The sequence below is a fragment of the Bos mutus genome, chromosome 11 (assembly GCF_027580195.1).
Source record: "Bos mutus isolate GX-2022 chromosome 11, NWIPB_WYAK_1.1, whole genome shotgun sequence".
Classification (NCBI taxonomy): domain Eukaryota; kingdom Metazoa; phylum Chordata; class Mammalia; order Artiodactyla; family Bovidae; genus Bos; species Bos mutus.
This window is the reverse complement of record NC_091627.1, coordinates 61,907,046-61,924,662: the sequence shown is the minus strand read 5'-3', so window position 1 is coordinate 61,924,662 and position 17,617 is coordinate 61,907,046. Positions and strand designations below refer to the sequence as shown.

At 45.4% G+C, this 17,617-nt stretch overlaps 1 protein-coding gene across 1 annotated transcript in view; it reads right to left on the bottom strand.

Annotated features, from left to right (window-relative positions):
* Nucleotides 1-3,013: 3,013 nt before the first annotated feature.
* Nucleotides 3,014-17,617, bottom strand: part of GCC2 (GRIP and coiled-coil domain containing 2) — a 37,477-nt gene continuing 22,873 nt past the window's right edge. Inside the window, exons 14-23 of the mRNA XM_005889971.3 lie at nucleotides 16,294-16,394; nucleotides 16,129-16,206; nucleotides 15,535-15,672; nucleotides 14,634-14,755; nucleotides 11,339-11,515; nucleotides 10,224-10,441; nucleotides 8,507-8,701; nucleotides 7,818-7,957; nucleotides 7,463-7,664; nucleotides 3,014-7,131 (exon numbers count right to left, since the gene is read on the bottom strand). Of these exons, the coding sequence (XP_005890033.2) occupies nucleotides 7,061-7,131; nucleotides 7,463-7,664; nucleotides 7,818-7,957; nucleotides 8,507-8,701; nucleotides 10,224-10,441; nucleotides 11,339-11,515; nucleotides 14,634-14,755; nucleotides 15,535-15,672; nucleotides 16,129-16,206; nucleotides 16,294-16,394 (1,442 nt within the window). The 3' untranslated portion in view covers nucleotides 3,014-7,060. The remainder of the gene's footprint in view (nucleotides 7,132-7,462; nucleotides 7,665-7,817; nucleotides 7,958-8,506; nucleotides 8,702-10,223; nucleotides 10,442-11,338; nucleotides 11,516-14,633; nucleotides 14,756-15,534; nucleotides 15,673-16,128; nucleotides 16,207-16,293; nucleotides 16,395-17,617) is intronic.

Below are 17,617 nucleotides of genomic sequence, written 5' to 3'. Positions count from 1 at the left end.
TCTATCTCCAAAGTTTCAAAATCATTTCACATAATTGTTTATATTAGTCTATCTTTTAAAATTTTACTGAATCTGTTATATGTGTGCCTGCCCAGTACCTCAGTTGTGTCTGACTTTTTGCAACACCACGGACAGTAGCCTGCTAGGCTCCTCTGTCCGTGGGATTTCCCAGGCAAGAATACTGGAGCAGGTTGCCATTTCCTCCTCCGGGATGTCTTCTGCATTGGCAGGCAGGTTCTCTACCAACTGTGCCACCTGGGAAGCCCCTATCTCTTATATGTCTCCTGTTTATTAATGAGATTATTTATATACATGTCATCTTTCTCCTCTTGGTCAATCCTGCCAGAACTTTTCTATTTTTTTAGCTGTCTCTAAGAAACAAGTTATTTTCATATGTCTTTAAAATCTGGTGTATATTTTATACTTACAATATATCCCAGTTTGGAATAACTACAGTTCAGTCTTTCAATATCCACATGTGAGTAGTGACTACTGTATTAGAGCAGTTCTAGAATAGAGGAGCTCCTTTTAAAATATTTCAAAGTTGTCGTCTGTAAGGCAGTTTGAAAGCTGATCTGAATGATTCCTTTTCCAGGAAAGGAAGCAGAAATAGTACAGTCATGAAATTAAGTTAGTTCCATATTTTATGGGTCCCAGGAGAAACGTGCAAGGCCAGAGAGTGATCTCAGTCAGAAACTCAGACTGAATCACAGGAATTAAACATTGGACACCATCCAGTGCTGAATATGAGTTTTCAGCTTACAATAGGATCACTTTATATCACAAAATGTAGAGCTTTACTAATTACACTTGATGTAGAAAGTATATTGATACATTGTTCCACGGACTGCTACAGATTCAAACTTTGTGAAAAACTGTATTTCACTATTTGCAAAGAGTGTCTTCTTATAATCTTAAATTGCACTGAAATAAACAGATTGCTCAGAATGGGTCTTAATTCTAACCTCTACTTTGATCATAAGAGAAATAATAAAAAGCATGCTTCTGTGTACAAATAAGATATCGAAGGTAATCAACTGTGATTAACAAACAATGCTCTTAGCAGATGGCAACTCTTTCTAGAACCTGACATGGTACAGGTCGGTTTACTATTTTTCATATTTATGAATTTTAATTTTTAAAAAAATCCCTTTCTCTGAAAGCCTGTGGCGTCTTCTGTTTTCTTGTCTGCTCCACCAGACTTTTGTCCTCATCCTCCCCTCCTCGGTGCGGTGAGTCACAATTACACCTAAGCTCAAACAAAGCAACCGGAAAATACATTCCAAGATAATGGAGATTTTCTGAAGCCTGGTAGGTCAGGCTTCATGCACAGACCCATTCCCTCTGGGAAGTTAGTGAGAATAAAGACTGAAGTGGAAACAGAAGGGTTGTCCAGGGAGTGTGGCCTTCTGGTAACCAGTTGGGGTGAAAAAAAAAAGGAACACGAAGCCATGGCCAGTTCTCAAGAGCCCCTCAAGGAAAGCACACCCTGTATCTAGCCAGTAGCAAACAGGTGAAGAAACAGCATAGCACTTAAAGTCGATACAAAAACCAAATGCATTTTCTTCTAAGTTACCAAGAAAGATACAAGAAACATGGCCAGCTGAAATTGCAATATTCTGGATAAAGTGAAAGTATTAGTCACTCAGTTGTGTCTGCCTCTTTGTGACTCCATGAACTGTAGCCCGCCAGGCTCCTCTGTCCATTGGATTTCCAGGCAGAGATACTGAAGTGTGTTGCTGTTCCCTTCTCCAGGGGATCTTTCCAACTCAGGGATCAAACCTGGGTCTCCTGCATTGCAGGCAGATTCTTAATCATCTGAGCCATCAGGGAAGCCTGAATTACACATGTGAAGTGGAAAATAAAATCTAACAACTTATTGTATGTGTCCTACATTTTTAATTGCTTTAAAAAATAAAAGATGGCTTTTGCTAATTAGGAAAGGAGTAACCATAATGACCCAAATGTCATTGATGTTGGCATCTTTAATTTTGCATTTAGAATTTAGTACATCCCTCAGAAAAAGATTTATAGCCATAATAACTTCACTGGTAACAGTGATGTTAATCTCCTTGGTAGTGACAGCAACCAGAATGCACTGAAACTAGTTTGTGATTACACATGTGATGTGTGTATGTGCTCAGTTGTATCTGACTCTCTGCGACTCTATGGGCTGTAGCCCACCAGGATCCTCTGCCCATGGGATTTCCCAGCAAAAATACTGGAGTGGGTTGCCATTTTCTACTGCAGGGGATGTTCCTGACCCAGGGATTGAACCCGCATCTCGTGTCTCTTGCACTGCCAGGCAGATCCTTTTACCACTGCACTACCTGGGAAGCTTTAATTAGACATGTGAAGTAGGAATTAAAACCATCTAACATTTATCGTATGTGTCCTACATACCAGACACTGCTGAGTCAGCCTCTTACTGTATCATTTCATTTAATCTTACCTGGTTATTATTTGGAGATTAGGAACAAGTTAGTTGCAATGTAACAGGAATTACACAAACAGGCAAATCTACAGACAGATATCAGATCAGATCAGTCACTCAGTTGTGTCTGACTCTTTGCAACCCCAGGAATCGCAGCACGCCAGGCCTCCCTGTCCATCACCAACTCCCGGATTTCACCCAGACTCACGTCCATCGAGTCAGTGATGCCATCCAGCCATCTCATCCTCTGTCCTCCCCTTCTCCTCCTGCCCCCAATCCCTCCCAGCATCAGAATCTTTTCCAATGAGTCAACTCTTCGCATGAGGTGGCCAAAGGACTGGAGTTTCAGCTTTAGCATCATTCCTTCCAAAGAAATCCCAGGGCTGACCTCCTTCAGAATGGACTGGCTGGATCTCCCTGCAGTCCAAGGGACTCTCAAGAGTCTTCTCCAACACCACACTTCAAAAGCATCAATTCTTCGGTGCTCAGCCTTCTTCACAGTCCAACTCTCACATCCATACATGACCACAGGAAAAACCATAGCCTTGACTAGATGGACCTTTGTTGGCAAAGTAATGTCTCTGCTTTTGAATATGCTGTCTAGGTTGGTCATAACTTTCCTTCCAAGGAGTAAGCGTCTTTTGATTTCATGGCTGCAGTCACCATCTGCAGTGATTTTGGAGCCCCCCAAAATAAAGTTTGACACTGTTTCCACTGTTTCCCCATCTATTTCCCATGAAGTGATGGGACCGGATGCCATGATGTTCATTTTCTGAATGTTCAGCTTTAAGCCCACTTTTTCACTCTCCGCTTTCACTTTCATCAAGAGGCTTTTTAGTTCCTCTTTACTTTCTGCCATAAGGGTGGTGTCATCTGCATAGCAGATCAGTGGCTGTCAAAGGTGGGAGGGTTAGTGGGGGAGAGGCTGCCCATAGGTAGGGAGTTTATTTCTGGAATGATTAAACTTCTAACATGGAGATGGTTTCACAACACCATGACTACACGAAAGCCATTCAGTTGTAGACTTTAAACAATGAATTGTGTGGCATGTAAACTGTAGTCAAAGCTCTGGTCAAAGCTCTGGTCTTTCCAGTAGTCATGTATAGGTGTGAGTTGGACCATAAAAAAGGCAGAGCACTGAAGAATTGATGCTTTTGAGCTATGGTGCTGGAGAAGACTCCTGAGAGTCCCTTGGACTACAGGATCAATCCTAAAGGAAATCAACCTTGAATATTCATTAGAAAAACTGATGGTGAAGCTCCAATACTTTGGCCATCTGATGGGAAGAGCTGATCTGTTAGAAAAGACCCTGATGCTGGGAAAGACTAAAGGCAGGAGGAGAAGGGGACAATAGGATGAGATGGTTCAATGGGATCACTGACTTGACGGATGTGAGTTTGAGCAAGCTCCGGGAGAATAGTGAAGGGCAGGGGAGCATGGTATGCAGCAGTCCGTGGGGTTGCAGAGTCAGACACTGATTGGTTCGTCTAGGGTGGAACCCTGCATCTGGGTCCAGATGACTATGGCCAGGTTTCCTTGCCTTCTTATAGGGGGGTGGCCTCTGTCCCCAGATAGGAGGCTGAGGGCAGACTCACGTGGTAGGGGCACCACGTGGGTGGGAGTGGGCCTGTCCTCCATGGGAGACCAGGCAGTCACCTGCACTGTTGAACTGAAATCACATTTCCACACCGTATTCAGTGTTCAACTCACAAGAGCCTATTATTTAAAACAGTAACAACTCAATGTCAGGACTTGGTTCTTTTTCCCATGTAATCACATTTTGCAGGCAGGTGAACCAATACATAAACACCCAAATGCTCTTTATCATCCATTGGTGAAATCAGCTGGAAGGCACTGCCAGTTCTATCAGGCTGTTCTCCTGAACAGTCAGCTGTTCTCTTCTGAAGCTACAGCTGACTGAGTGGCATGGGGTGCGTGTGCACTCAGTCACGTTTCACTCTTTTGTCACCCCACCAACTCCAGGGATTCCCTGGTAGCTCAGCTGGTAAAGAATCCACCTGCAATGCATGAGACCCCGGTTCAATTCCCGGATGGGGAAGATCCGCTGGAGATGGGATAGGCTACCCACTCCAGTATTCTTGGGCTTCCCTGAAGGCTCAGCTGGCAAAGAATCTGCACATAATACAAGAGATCTTGGTTTGATACCTGGGTTGGGAAGATCCCCTGGAGAAGGGAATGGGTATCAACTCCAGTATTCTAGGCTTGAGAATTCCATGGTCTATACAGTCCATGGGGTCACAAAGAGTCAGATATGACAGAGTGACTTTCACTTGATTGTAGCCCGCCAGGCTCCTCTGTCCATAGGATTTTCCAGGCAAAAATACTGGAGTGTGTTGCCATTTCCTTCTCCAGAGGATCTTCCTGACCCAGGGATCGAACCTGCATCTCTTGCACTGGTAGGCAGGTTCTTTACCACTGAGCCATCGGGGAATCCCTGCCACAACTGATTTTGACATGAAACCTTCCAGACATGAAACAGAAGTCTTGCACCAAGTGCCACTGCCAAGTTCCTACTAACCACATGTGAGTATTTTCATGTGCTCTGTTCACTGAACACCAAAGCCATGTCTCCATGGGACCTCTCACTCTCGTCATTAGCTACCGTGGGGTACAGGACCCCTGCTCTGCTGCTGAGTGGTTCACTTCTGTTTAAAGGAACGTAAGCCTCCATGTACACTGTCTGGAATGTAAGCAGAGCTCGTAGTATGGGAGACCCTCACACCACAGAGGGCAGAACTTGAGAAGCACCCATGAAAGGGCCAAGTGGCCTCCAGCTTCAGCCAGAAGGCGGGTGTTGGACGCACAGGACCCCGAGGCAACCTGAGGCCCCTGAGCCCAGCACTGGGGGGGTCCAAGGTCCTGACTGGTCAAGATGGCAGAGAAGGATCCCAAAATGCACTTCATAAACCAACTCAAGACCCTTAGGAGGCCGAGGCTAATGTAACAGAAGAGTAGGTGTTAACAATGTGACATACAGTCTAACACATTTAATAGAAATATTAAAATAATCATTACATTTCCTCTCGTTGCGGAAACCAGGAAGGGGGATCCCTTCTGTAATTGAAGTAGTAATTTCTGATCATACAAGACATTTTTGTTATTATGTCCATAGGTAGAGCCCGTATTTCAAAACAGGTTGATAGCCTGGACTCAGAGAGAAAGTGAGATTTATTTAAATATTATAATAGTTACCTGGTATGCTTCTGGCATACTCATATTCACAGTTTATCAAGTAAAAAAACTAAATTCTTAGAAGTCAGCTCTGAAATAGAAGCATTTTCATTAATACATTCACTAGTTAGGTCTGTTCTTCTGAAATAAGAGGAAAGTCAGATATTGAGATTATTTGTTAAAGAACAAACTCAACATGTCAGCAGCAAATTTCAGTTAAAGTAAACTGGAAACCAATGTTCCCGTAACCGCAATACAAAGTCAGTTCACCAGCTGAGACCGAAGATCACAGGGTAGACTAGAAGCCGAAACAACTTCATAGAGCATACTGAGGTGATTTTTAACAAATAGATATTAAAAATAGAGTGTTCACATTGATGATTTAAGGACATGTTTTTGACACAGTCCACAGAATATTCAGAGGCATCAAGCCAAGTACCACCACCACCACCAGGAGCTATAGCCCGGGGCCCCTCGCAGCATGTGAGTGACCGGTGTGCTGGGACTCGTGAGCACCAGCTTGCCTCTGGACAGGACACCGAGTGACACAGCCAGGGCACTGGAAAGTTTCTCTGGACAAACTGAGCAAATTCCCCAGACAGACGCCGGTATAGAGGCTGCTGAAGCACAAAAGGAATATGGGCAGACTCCCCAGGAGCGCCCCATCTGGGAGCACAGTGACCAGGGCTTGTGACCACAGAACCAGTCTGAGATAACGTACTTTGGAGAAGACAGAGCAGCTCATTGTTTGGTCCAAAACTGTGTGTGTGTCCACACACTGCGTGTGTCAGATGAACTGAAGACGCTCAGCCCGTGGTGAAGGTGCAGCAGGTGGAGTGGGGCCCTCTCCATCGCCCCCAGACCCAGGAGTTTTAAAGGGAATAAGGAAACAGTCACACGTTAACTTAGACTTGGGGGTGGACTGCAGCACATTTACTTGATGTTCCTTCATAAACACGTCAGCTTTACCAGGAAAGCATCTTCCTTCACATTCTAACTCACAAGTTTTCTGTAATAATTTGTCAATGATAACAATCGACCTTCCAGTCTGATCTTGTGATAAATGGTCTTACAACATTCTTTTAAAAGTCTAAATTCTGGCTGGTATGGTACCAAAATTTAGTTTAACTTCAGAATTCACAGGACAGCCCTGACTCAGGCAGCCTGAGAGTCCAGAGGAGGGCAGGGTGATGCTCCTGGGTCTGGAGGCAATGGAGAGGCACAGAGTCTCAGGGCCACGGCCATGTCCACACTCCAACTGCTGGACGTTCACCATGGGCCGAGCCTCTTCAATTCATCTGACACATGCACGGATACACACACGGAGATATGAATTACATACACATGGTTTCGGACCAAACAATGACAGTGACATATACAAGCCTTTTTTGCCAAACAGACTATTTGGTTCATAAACAGCGCTCTCCCATCAGTCTACCGGAGTCCAGACCAGCTGTGCAGGTAGGATGCCCAGCCCGAGGAGCGGGACCCGCTCTCCTCCTCACCTGTGGGGCGAAACAGAAGGTTACTCTCTACGCTGCACACCTGCCTGCCTTAGGCCTACAGCACCCAGTGTCTTCCTCTGAGGGTCAGATCAAGGACGTCTGACACATGACACACAGCACAGCACAGAAGGAAACCAAATTCACAGGGAGAACCCAAACTAGGGTCACAAGTCCAGTTTCAAGGAACTGGAGATCACACTGACACTGCGTGCTCCCTTCTACGTGGAAGGGATGCACACATGGTGCCATCCCCAGGAAGCAGAGCCAGTGTTTCCTACCAAGCACAGGACATACTGGCCCACAGCACAACCCTGTCTGGTGCCCTGCCCACCTTGGGCGGCGGCCGCCAGCCGGGTCTTCTCCTCAGGGCTGAGCTGCAGCATGGTGTCCACCACAGGCAACAGCCGCGCCCGCTCGCTGCCCGGCTTCAGCAGGATGAACTGCAGCAGCACGTTCTTCAGGTACTCCAGGTTGGCTGCCGACTTCTCCCGCTCCTGGTTCCGCTCCAGCCGCCTGACTTCACTCTTCAGAAGCTGGTGTCAGAGAAGCGAGGGGAAAGGGGTTAACATGAAAGATGAACACTGTGTCTCCTTCTTTTCCCCCGAAATGCCCTTAAAATGACAACAAAGGTGCGGCGAGGACACACAAGCTAGTGTGGAGGGCTTCCTGGAGGCAGTGTCCCCCACCTTAATCTGTTCCATGAGGATGGCGTTGGTGGCTTCCGTTTCCCGAAGCAGGCCATTTAAGTGGTCGGCACTCTTGGTGGTGGAATTGAGCTTCTGAACCAACTCTTCTTTGGTGAATTCATTGTGCCATGCAGGTGGCTCTGCAAGTAATCATCCAATGTTAATTCCCAAAATGAGGGGTCACAAGTGAAAATTTTAATACATCAGCAAGAAAATACCCTGGAATGGCCACTTGGCTCTGCAGGTCCACCCCCACGCCCTAGTTACAAGGCTGCACGTGACACAGGAAGACAGACTCTGCCGTGAAGCAGGCTGCTGGCCTGGAAGCTGTGAGGCCACCAAGTCAGCACCAGCTCACCCTCCTTCATCTGTTCATATCCTGAGAGCTGGTGTTACTTTGCTCATAAGGGAGGAAATACCAGCAGTTACTGGGAGACCGTAATTTCAGTGGTCTTCCATGAGGATTTCATAAAAGGTGAGGGGGGCATTATTACTCAAATAATACATGAGGGAACAGGCTCAAAGTCAACAAGCAAAAAACAGAAAGCCAAATCTGACCATAGCCGAATTTTCCATTTGTAAAACAGGAGAATACTGAAAATACTTTTCCGACAGTAGCTCAAAAGAGCACGTATAAATCAGAGTGACATTAATTAGACAGGATGACACAATCACACAGAAGAGCTCACCGAGCCTGGCTTCAGGAGAACTGAGCAGCTGCTCCAGGGACTGTGCAGGGGTGCTGGCGGGAGAGCCGTGCTCCAAGTCCGTGGTCTCCATCCCCTCCCCCTCCTCCCGGGCCGTGACCTGCACATCTAGGAATGGGAGGTCTGCGCTTCTCCTCTCTCGAAGGCTCCTCAAAGGTTGCTGGGAAGAAGCTGGGCCTGTTACAGGATTTTTAAACAGTAAGTGGGAGATGCTCAGACTCATGGACTCAGCACCAGCAGACACTCAAGCAAAGATAACATGACTCAGGATGACCAGTGGCATGTCAGGGAACCTGAATAACTGAAAGACAAGGAAAGATGCAGAAAGAGGCAACTTTAAGACCACCCTAACCAGCCAATTACTGAACTCTAACCATGAAGTCCACTCACCAGAGGCAGCACTTGCTCACTGAGTTAGGGTAAACTATCGGACAGCACAATGTAGAGGCCTGGCTGCTACAGAAACCCTCCAACCAGACTCTGCCTGTCAGAGGATGGGTGTTTCCAGTACTGCTAACCCTGGAACACCATACCCTTGCTGAGGGCAGCTCTGAGCTCGCTGACCATGGGCCTCACACTCCACCCTGAGGGTTCAGGCCATCACCCACTCTGTTGTCAGGATGCAGGCAAGAAGAGTCCTGAATCCACGGTGGGTTGACCCATCCCACTGGGCTGGGTCCTGCCTCGCTGGACCTGCCTGGTCCAGCCTGCCCAGGCTGGGCTCTGCGCTCGCTGGCCACCAGCCCAGGATACAACCAGGAGAGTCATAAAACACTTCGAAGGAGTTCCTTTATGAATTCCAAAAAAGCTCAAGGTTGGAACAATTACACGGCCTGGTCCAAGGAGTCAGAGCCTGTTTCAGCCAGGCCTGTCAACCTCACCTCTCGCTTAGGCCGCTTCAGTTCCCTCTGCGGAAGTGCCTGCCCGGGTCTCTGACCGTTTGCTCACTGCTTGCTCCACTGCTGACTCCTGACTCCAGTGTTCCCTGGTTAGTCACTTCTGATAGTTCTTGGTTTACATTACATTGTCTGGAAGCTGGTTTTGGTCCTGAGGAGTGACCTGTCGCTGCCAGCACCCTGGCGATGAGGGATCAGTACTGAATACGAAGCTGATACTCTGCACTGAGATGTGGCCTCGTTCCGGCTGATGGGCTCTCATCACTTCCAGGAAGCAGAACAAAGTCGTGTGTGTGGTTGAACAAAAGCTCCACTAATTAGAAACTTGGAAGGGAAGATGCTGTGTTTGACCAAACAATCCTACAATTTCAGCACTCTCTAGAATTTCTGAGTAAAAAAAAATGCATTTGAGAAAACGCTAAAGAACACTAAATGGATGCAGTGGACACTGTATTTGTACACTTGAGAGTACACATGCGGGCTTGAGACCGCATGTTTGAGTCAAAGAGAAAAACCCAACTACGTGAAGTCAGTACCCTGCAGGGGTCATGGGCTGCTGCAAGAGCAGCAGGGGGTTCAGCGTCCAAGGCTCCACTCAGCGAGCAGACACCATGTCGCTGACCACAACACCTGCTGTCTCATCACCGTGTGTGTGTGTGTGGCGGGGGGGGGAGGTGGCTAGACAGCAGGCCCCATCGCATGTACGTACTCCATATGTGTCCCCATCGCACATACACACTCCACGGGTGCATTCCCACTGCATGTACGCACTCTGTGCACGTGTCCTCATCGCAAATACGTACTCCGCGTGGCTGGCTCGCTGCGGGGCTCCAGAAGCTGGGCCTCTAGCCGGCACAGCTGCTGCTGCAGCGTCTCCACCGTCCTCCGGTGCTCCTCTTGTAGCTGGCGCACTTGTTCCCGGAAGCCAGTGCGTAGGGCCTCGTGCTGAGCCGTGAGCTGATCAACAATCTGCGCGTGCTCAGCCTTCAAGGCGGAGTTCTCCGACTGCACGGAGCACAGCCTGGGGAGAGACCGTGCCACGTAAGTGTCCACCCCAGACTGGCTCGGCCAAGATGGGGACCAGATGTGCCCTGGGGGACTCAGGCAGGAGGCAGATGGGGAGCTGGATGAACCAACTGGAGGCTGTCTACCCTGACATTTCAAGCGAAGGATTAATGGCAGGAGCAGAGGGAAATGAAGCTCTGCTGGAGTGAAGGAGAAGGTGACACGCCTGCTATTCTCCAGATGAGGAGACACCCCTCCACTGCACATGTGCAGACACTTCTCGGGATCTGGAAGTGGGGGGCGGGGGTGAGGGGTGGGGGGGGGTGCGATCCTGTAATAAGTGCTGTCCACCTTCGAGACCCTTGCACTGGACTCCACCTCGGCTAAAGGATGCGTGAGCATATCAGGAGGGCCCTGGGTCAGGTCAGGGTGGGAAATGAAGCAAGATGAGCAGCCGGAGGAAGAGAGACTGGAAGATGGCGTCTACATGAGCAATTCCACCCCTGGGCACTCCCTGTCAGCAAGGACGCCCATGCCCTGGGCAGGGAGCACAGCTCTGCCTGTGTGCTCCCTACACGCTGTGCTTCTAGTAAACTCTGCCTGTCCTACAGAGAGCGCTTGCTGTAAATTCTTGTTTCCAAAGAAAGTAAGGGCTCCATCAGCAGCTGCCCGAATGTCCTCCAAAGAGAAGAAGTGCCGGCCTCCAATGCAAGGCCATGAGGGCACAATGGACAGAATGGTGGGCGAGCAGGTAAAGCCAAGTACAGACACAGCAGGAAGGGGCACTTAGGCAGAAGCAGCCACCAACGTGTGGACAACCTACTCCTAACTTCAGCCCACACCCTCCCAAGGGTGCCCAGCCGGAGCGCCAAGAAGCCCACTCGCTGCCCGTGTGTCAGCGCCACTGGCTTACTTCTCGCGGAGCTCAGCCTCCTTGCCCACGGCCTCCTGCAGCACCCTGTTGTGCCTCTCCAGCAGGGCACAGTGTTCACACTGCAGGGCCTGCAGCTCAGAGGTGCTGATCTGTAAGCTGTTCTGGGTGTCTTGTAACTTGAGCTTCAGTTGATCAATCAGCATTTCTAGATGTTCTCTGAAACACAAATAGTTCAAAAAATGTTTTTGAAAGATGTGAACCTGATTTTGTGGTTTCAAACAAATTTTACTTTAATCATTTAATCTTTCAATACCATACTCTTGCCATTATTATGGATGATTCTAAAGGAAAAAAAACAATCTGAGGAATTTGGAGAACAGGGTTAAGTGTGAAACAAAACACTACAGTCAGACTTTAGATGTCAGACACTACACATTTACACAAGTCTGAATTTACAGATTTCACATTCAAATGGAGCAGACCATGCAGTGTGTCAAAACAGTCTGTTTTATGTTATAGGACTATGACATTAGTTGGGGGAAAAACAGAAATCATACAGTTCTAAGCTAACCATTCTGAGAACAGCTTGTTACACCAAATTAAAGAAAAGTCTTTGGAGAAAAAGTTAAAAACTGTATTTCTGTCACAACTGGTGTAATACACTATTTCTTTTTTAAAAAGATATTTAATATATAAGAAAGTAGAAGAAACTTAAAACATTTATATTAAAGTAATCTTAACTCAAAACTTTTAATCAAAGCTGACTCTTGGAAATGTGGTATTTTTATATTAAATGTGTCAGTATTCAACTTCAGCTTTTAAGACGAGCAATTCATAGAAAAAAACACCTCATCAGTTTTTAGCCTAGAGTTATCTATTTACTAAATACTTAAAAAGCAATACAACCATAAGATTACAAAATCAATACACAGATATCTGGTGTATTTCCATACAGTAACAATGAAAGATCAGAAAGAGAAATTCAAGCAACAATTCCATTTACCATTGCATCAAAAAAAAATAAAATACCTAGGAATAAACCTACCTCAGAGACAGAAAACCTGTACTCTAGTGACTATTAAGATGCTGATGAAAAAAATCGAAGAAGAAATAAACGATGAATAGATACACCATGTTCATGGACTGGAAGAATCAATATTGTGAAAATGACTATACTGCCCAAGACAATCTACAGATTCAATGAAATCCCTATCAAATTACCAATGGCTTTTTTCATAAAACTAGAACAAAAAGTCTCAAACGATAGAAATGATCCTGAATAGCCAAAGCAATCCTGAGAAAAAAAAATGGAACTGGAGAAATCAGGCCCCCTGACTTCAGCCTACACTATAAACCAAAAGTCATCAAAACAGTATGGTACTGGCACATAGAAATATAGACCAATGGGAACAGGATAGAAAACCCAGAAATAAGTCCATGCACCTATGGTCAATTCATCTATGACAAAGGAGGCAAGACTACACAATGTTGGAAAGACAGTCTCTTCAACAAATGCTGATGGGAAAACTGGACAGTCACATGTTAAAAAATAAAAATTAGATCACTCTTTAACTTCATACACAAAAATAAGCTCAAAATGGATTAAAGACCTAAAACTGAGACCGGACACTAAAAAACTCCTAGAGGAAACATAGTCAAAACACTCTTTGAGATAAATCACAGCAACATCTTTTTCAATCCACATCCCAGAATAATGGAAATAAAAACAAAAATAAACAAACAGGACCTACTCAAAAGCTTTTGCAAAGCAAAGGAAACAATAAACAAAGTGAAAAGACAATCCAGATTGGGAGAAAATATTTGCAAATGATGTAACTGATACGGGATTAGTCTCCAAAATTTACAAAAAGCTCATGATGCTTAACAGCATCAAAACAAACAACCTATTTAAAAAATGGGCAGAAAACCTAAAGAAACATTTCTCCAAAGACGACATACAGATGGCCGAGAGGCACATGAAAAGATGTTCATCATCACTAATTATTAGAGAAATGCAAAATCAAAACTACAATGAGACAGCACCTCACACCAGCTAAAAAGGCTATCATCAAAAAACCCACAAACAACAAATGCTGGAGACGGGGTGGGCAGAAGGGAACCCTCCTGGACTACTGGTGGGACTGCAAATTGGTACAGCCACTATGGAGAAGAGTATGTGTTAGTCGCTCAGTCATGTCTGACTCTTCTCGACCCCATGGACTGTGGCCCACCAGGCTCCTTTGTCCATGGGATTCTCCAGGCAAGAATACTGGAATGGACTGCCATTCCCTTCTCCAGAGGATCTTCCTGACCCAGGGATCCGACCCGGGTCTCCTGCATTGCAGGCAGATTCTTTACCTTAAAAACTAAAAAACTAAAAATAGAGCTACCATATGACCCTGCAATCCCACTCTTGGACATATATCCAGAGAAAAACATTATTCAAAAGGATACACTCACCCCAATCTTCACTGCAGTACTGTTTACAATAGCCACAAGGAAGCAATCTAAATGTCCATCAACAGAGGAATGGATAAAGAACTTGTGGTACATATATACAATGGAACATCACTCAGCCATTAAAAACAATGAAATAACACCATTTGCAGCAAATGGATGGACCTAGTGAGGGATACTGAGTGAAATAAATCAGATAAAGAAGGAAAAATACTGTATGACATCCCTTATATGTGGAATCTAAAAGGAAATAATACAAATGAACTCACTTAGGAAACAAAGAGACTCAGAGTTAGAAAACAAACTTATGGCTGCCAGGGAGTTTGGGATGGACATGGACACATTATTATATTTAAAACAGATAACCAACAAGGCCCTACTGTACAGCACAGGGAACTCTGCTTAAGGTTATGTGGCAGCCTGATTGGGAGGCGGGGTTTGGGGAAGAATGGATACATTTCTATATATGGCTGAGTCCCTTTGCTGTTCACCTGAAACTATCACAACACTGCTGATCAGCTATACCCCAATATAAAATAAAAAGTTCAAGAAAAAGTAACGCATAAATATACAAACTCTGCAGGATATTTACTCCTACTGAGAATATAAGAGCCAGATGTAAAATTGTTCTGAACACCAGCCCTCTCCCAATAAAAGCAAAGCACAGATGCTATAGAATGCCACAGCAAACTCTCATTCCTAGTATATTTTTGAATAATTCACAAGAGCGATCTGTATGCTAATTTTTAAGAAGTATTAAACAACATATTATTGAAACACTGGTGGTAACTAGTGGTTACGTGTAACCCTCACTGTCCAAAGGCACGGGAGCAGGAGTTCCCAACCCCGTGGGTGCTCCCCATCCTGAAGACCTCACCTTTCTTGTTTGGCCCCCTCAGCCTCAGTCTGAGACACAGACTTATTTTTCTGCTGTTTTAAAACGTTGTGGACCCGGACTTTGTAGCTCTCAAATTCAGAGGTGACCGCAGCTTGTTCTGCCTGTAATGGTTCAGAAACAGAGAAGTCTGACCACTGCATTTTCTAGGTCACGTGGTCCTCCTGCTTTCTCTCAGATTGTGAATGAAGATGAAAACCTTTCTCTGAAGATGAGTAATGCCTCTGACACTCCTTAGTCCCTCAACGAACTTTCCCTAAATAGTGTACTTCTGTTGACCTTACACTTTTTTAAGGTCTTTGAATGACATATCTTGTCTGACAGGAGGTATATTTCTACCTGTTTTCATCCTGGTAGATTACTGCCCATATTTTTATAATAGCACTATTTAGAACGATTTTCACTTACAATATTTCCTGTTTTATAAATACATGAAAAATTAATTCAAACAGGTGAGGCTACTTGCACTTTGGTTTTCAAGAGAGTGGGAAAAGTGTAATTCTGGGTCCCGGGTTTCCTAAAGTGCCCTGTGACCTCTCAGCCCTACTGCCCAGGATGCTTAGAAAGAGCCATGCCTGTAACAAGTCAATTGCAGGGGTCTGTTCTGTACATTGAAGAAAGTGGTGCTTCTATTAGAATACGATTTCATAGTCATTTAGCCCTTGGAGAGAACTCTTAACCTTTCTAACGAAAAAACTTTTTAAAAATTTATTTGCACACAGAAACTGCAAAACAAGGTTAAAGTGGAAACAATGTATACCTCTGTCTTTGCTTTTAGCAGAAACAAGTTGTGCTAGTATAGGTCTGGGTTGGCTGGGCTGGGGTCAGGTGGATGGGTCGAACTGCTGGGAGCCTATCCCCACCCCACAACCCGAGGACGCACCCTGGCCTCGCGGCACTCCTCCTGCAGGGCTGATACCCGCTGCTGGTAGGCACCCAGCGTGCGCTGGTGCTGGTCCGCCGATGCCTTCAGGTGCTCATGAGCTTTGTGCTTCTCTGCCGTCACTTCCGCCAGCTGAATCTGGGGGCAGAGGCTTTCGGTGAGGAGCGAGGGAACCAGATCTTTGCTGGTTAAACAGACTTCCCTTAAATGTCAAGTTGGGGTCTGAGAGGGGACTATGTGTAAGAGACCTAAGAGTAGGAATTTTAACTTATGCTTATTCAAAAAATGGAGCCAACACGAGTAGAATATTTTCTCAATAAATTAATTTGGTTTTCCTTAAATCAATAACACATGTTACAGTTCAATGTTTAATTAAATAACTCAAGCTGTTATACACAAACATAACGGATACAGAAATAAATTATTGCTTTTACTTTCTCAAAATGCTGGCTGATGAAGGATATTTAGGGGGAAGAAATGTGTGTGAGCAAACGTGTATTTTGTGTGTATGCGTGTGTGTATAAAACCCCCCATGTGGCAGCTTACTTCTACATGGAAATTTCTAAAAGCCTTTAACAGTAAAAACAATCTTACTTTATAGACTTCTACTTGCTGCTGGCTGGCCTCCAGTTCACCCTTTAAAGATGCCTGAAGCATTAAGTGATCAGTCTCCTGTAGAACAAGAAACCTGGTTAAATTAAATAACGATGCTATTCATAAATACTTGGACTCAAAGATAGAACTCAGGAATGCGCATACCGCTTGCCTCAAATCTGCCAGTTCTTTCTTGGTTTTCACAAGCAGCTGTTTGATCTTGGTATTCTTTTCCTCATACTGCTGTAGCACAGCCTGCAGCGAAGCTAGTGGGAAAGATCATTTCAGGAGAAAGGTTTATGAGTGGATATAAGTAACCGAATAAGAATCTTTTCTTTGTATTAGCCTATCTCTGAAAGGAACCTGTCTTGGCTTTTTACTACGAATTACTTTAAACACATACGACACTAGTGACAATAATATAGTAAATCCCACTGTACCCATGACCACCTTTAACGACCACCAACACAGGCCGATCTCATCCCACCAAGCAAGGTGTCAAACCTGCATGCACCGTGGCTGCTGCCTGCTTCTGGGAACAGGCTGTTTGCACGCTGCTTATGGCTGCTTTAGTGCAGGAGGAACAGGACAGAGACCTCAGGGTCCGTGACGCAGAGAACACATGTGTCCTTGCCCTTTACTGCAACTCAGATTCACCCGCTGACCCAACTCCTGTGACACACAGGTACCCCCCACCCCTGAAACCCACTTGTCTGTAAGTATTTTAGCACACATCTCTGAAATAAAGGCAGATACTTATTGCGTATCTAAAAGCTAAAGACTTCACAATAAGAAATACCTCAAAAGATGTGCTGTGTTTCCAATCACCTGGTCTGATTTTGTGACACTAATTGTTTTGTAAGACAAAGTTCAATAAAGGAAGACTGAAATGTGATCCAAACAAAACACTTTTATGTAACAGAGGTAAAGAGGAAGCCAGTATCAAACAGGAGTAAGTGGATGCACTTTTCAGATCACAGGACCAACCACAGAAGCAGGCCAACCTGGCTGCAGCCGTCGTGAAGCAAATACAGAGCATCTGACAGAGACCACAACTTGGTCCTTGACAGAACAAGTAACACATGGGGCAGTGTGACCGCAGCTAGAAGGCCTCAAGAGCAACGACTACCGCCATGAAGCTAAATCCACACACACTGACTACATCACTCAGTAAACAAGAGCAGGTGTTCTGTAAGAATACACCTTGACTTGCCTTTATGATATGTCACCACCAGTAACTTCCTGGCAACTATTTACCCAGTCCTGCAAAGACTATACAAGGCACACATTACATATAAAGCCTTTAAGTGCTCCAGGAATCGTGACAGAGTTCCTGACCTTTAAGAACACAGACTAAAATTAAGGATAATCTCTGGATAATGTGATGATGTAAAGCAAAATAGAAATGTTCACCAGAAATAAAAAGGCGGTGGGGACCCACACGGACTAACGGTCATAGCCAGGTTACATTTGCATGGGACAAGGAAGG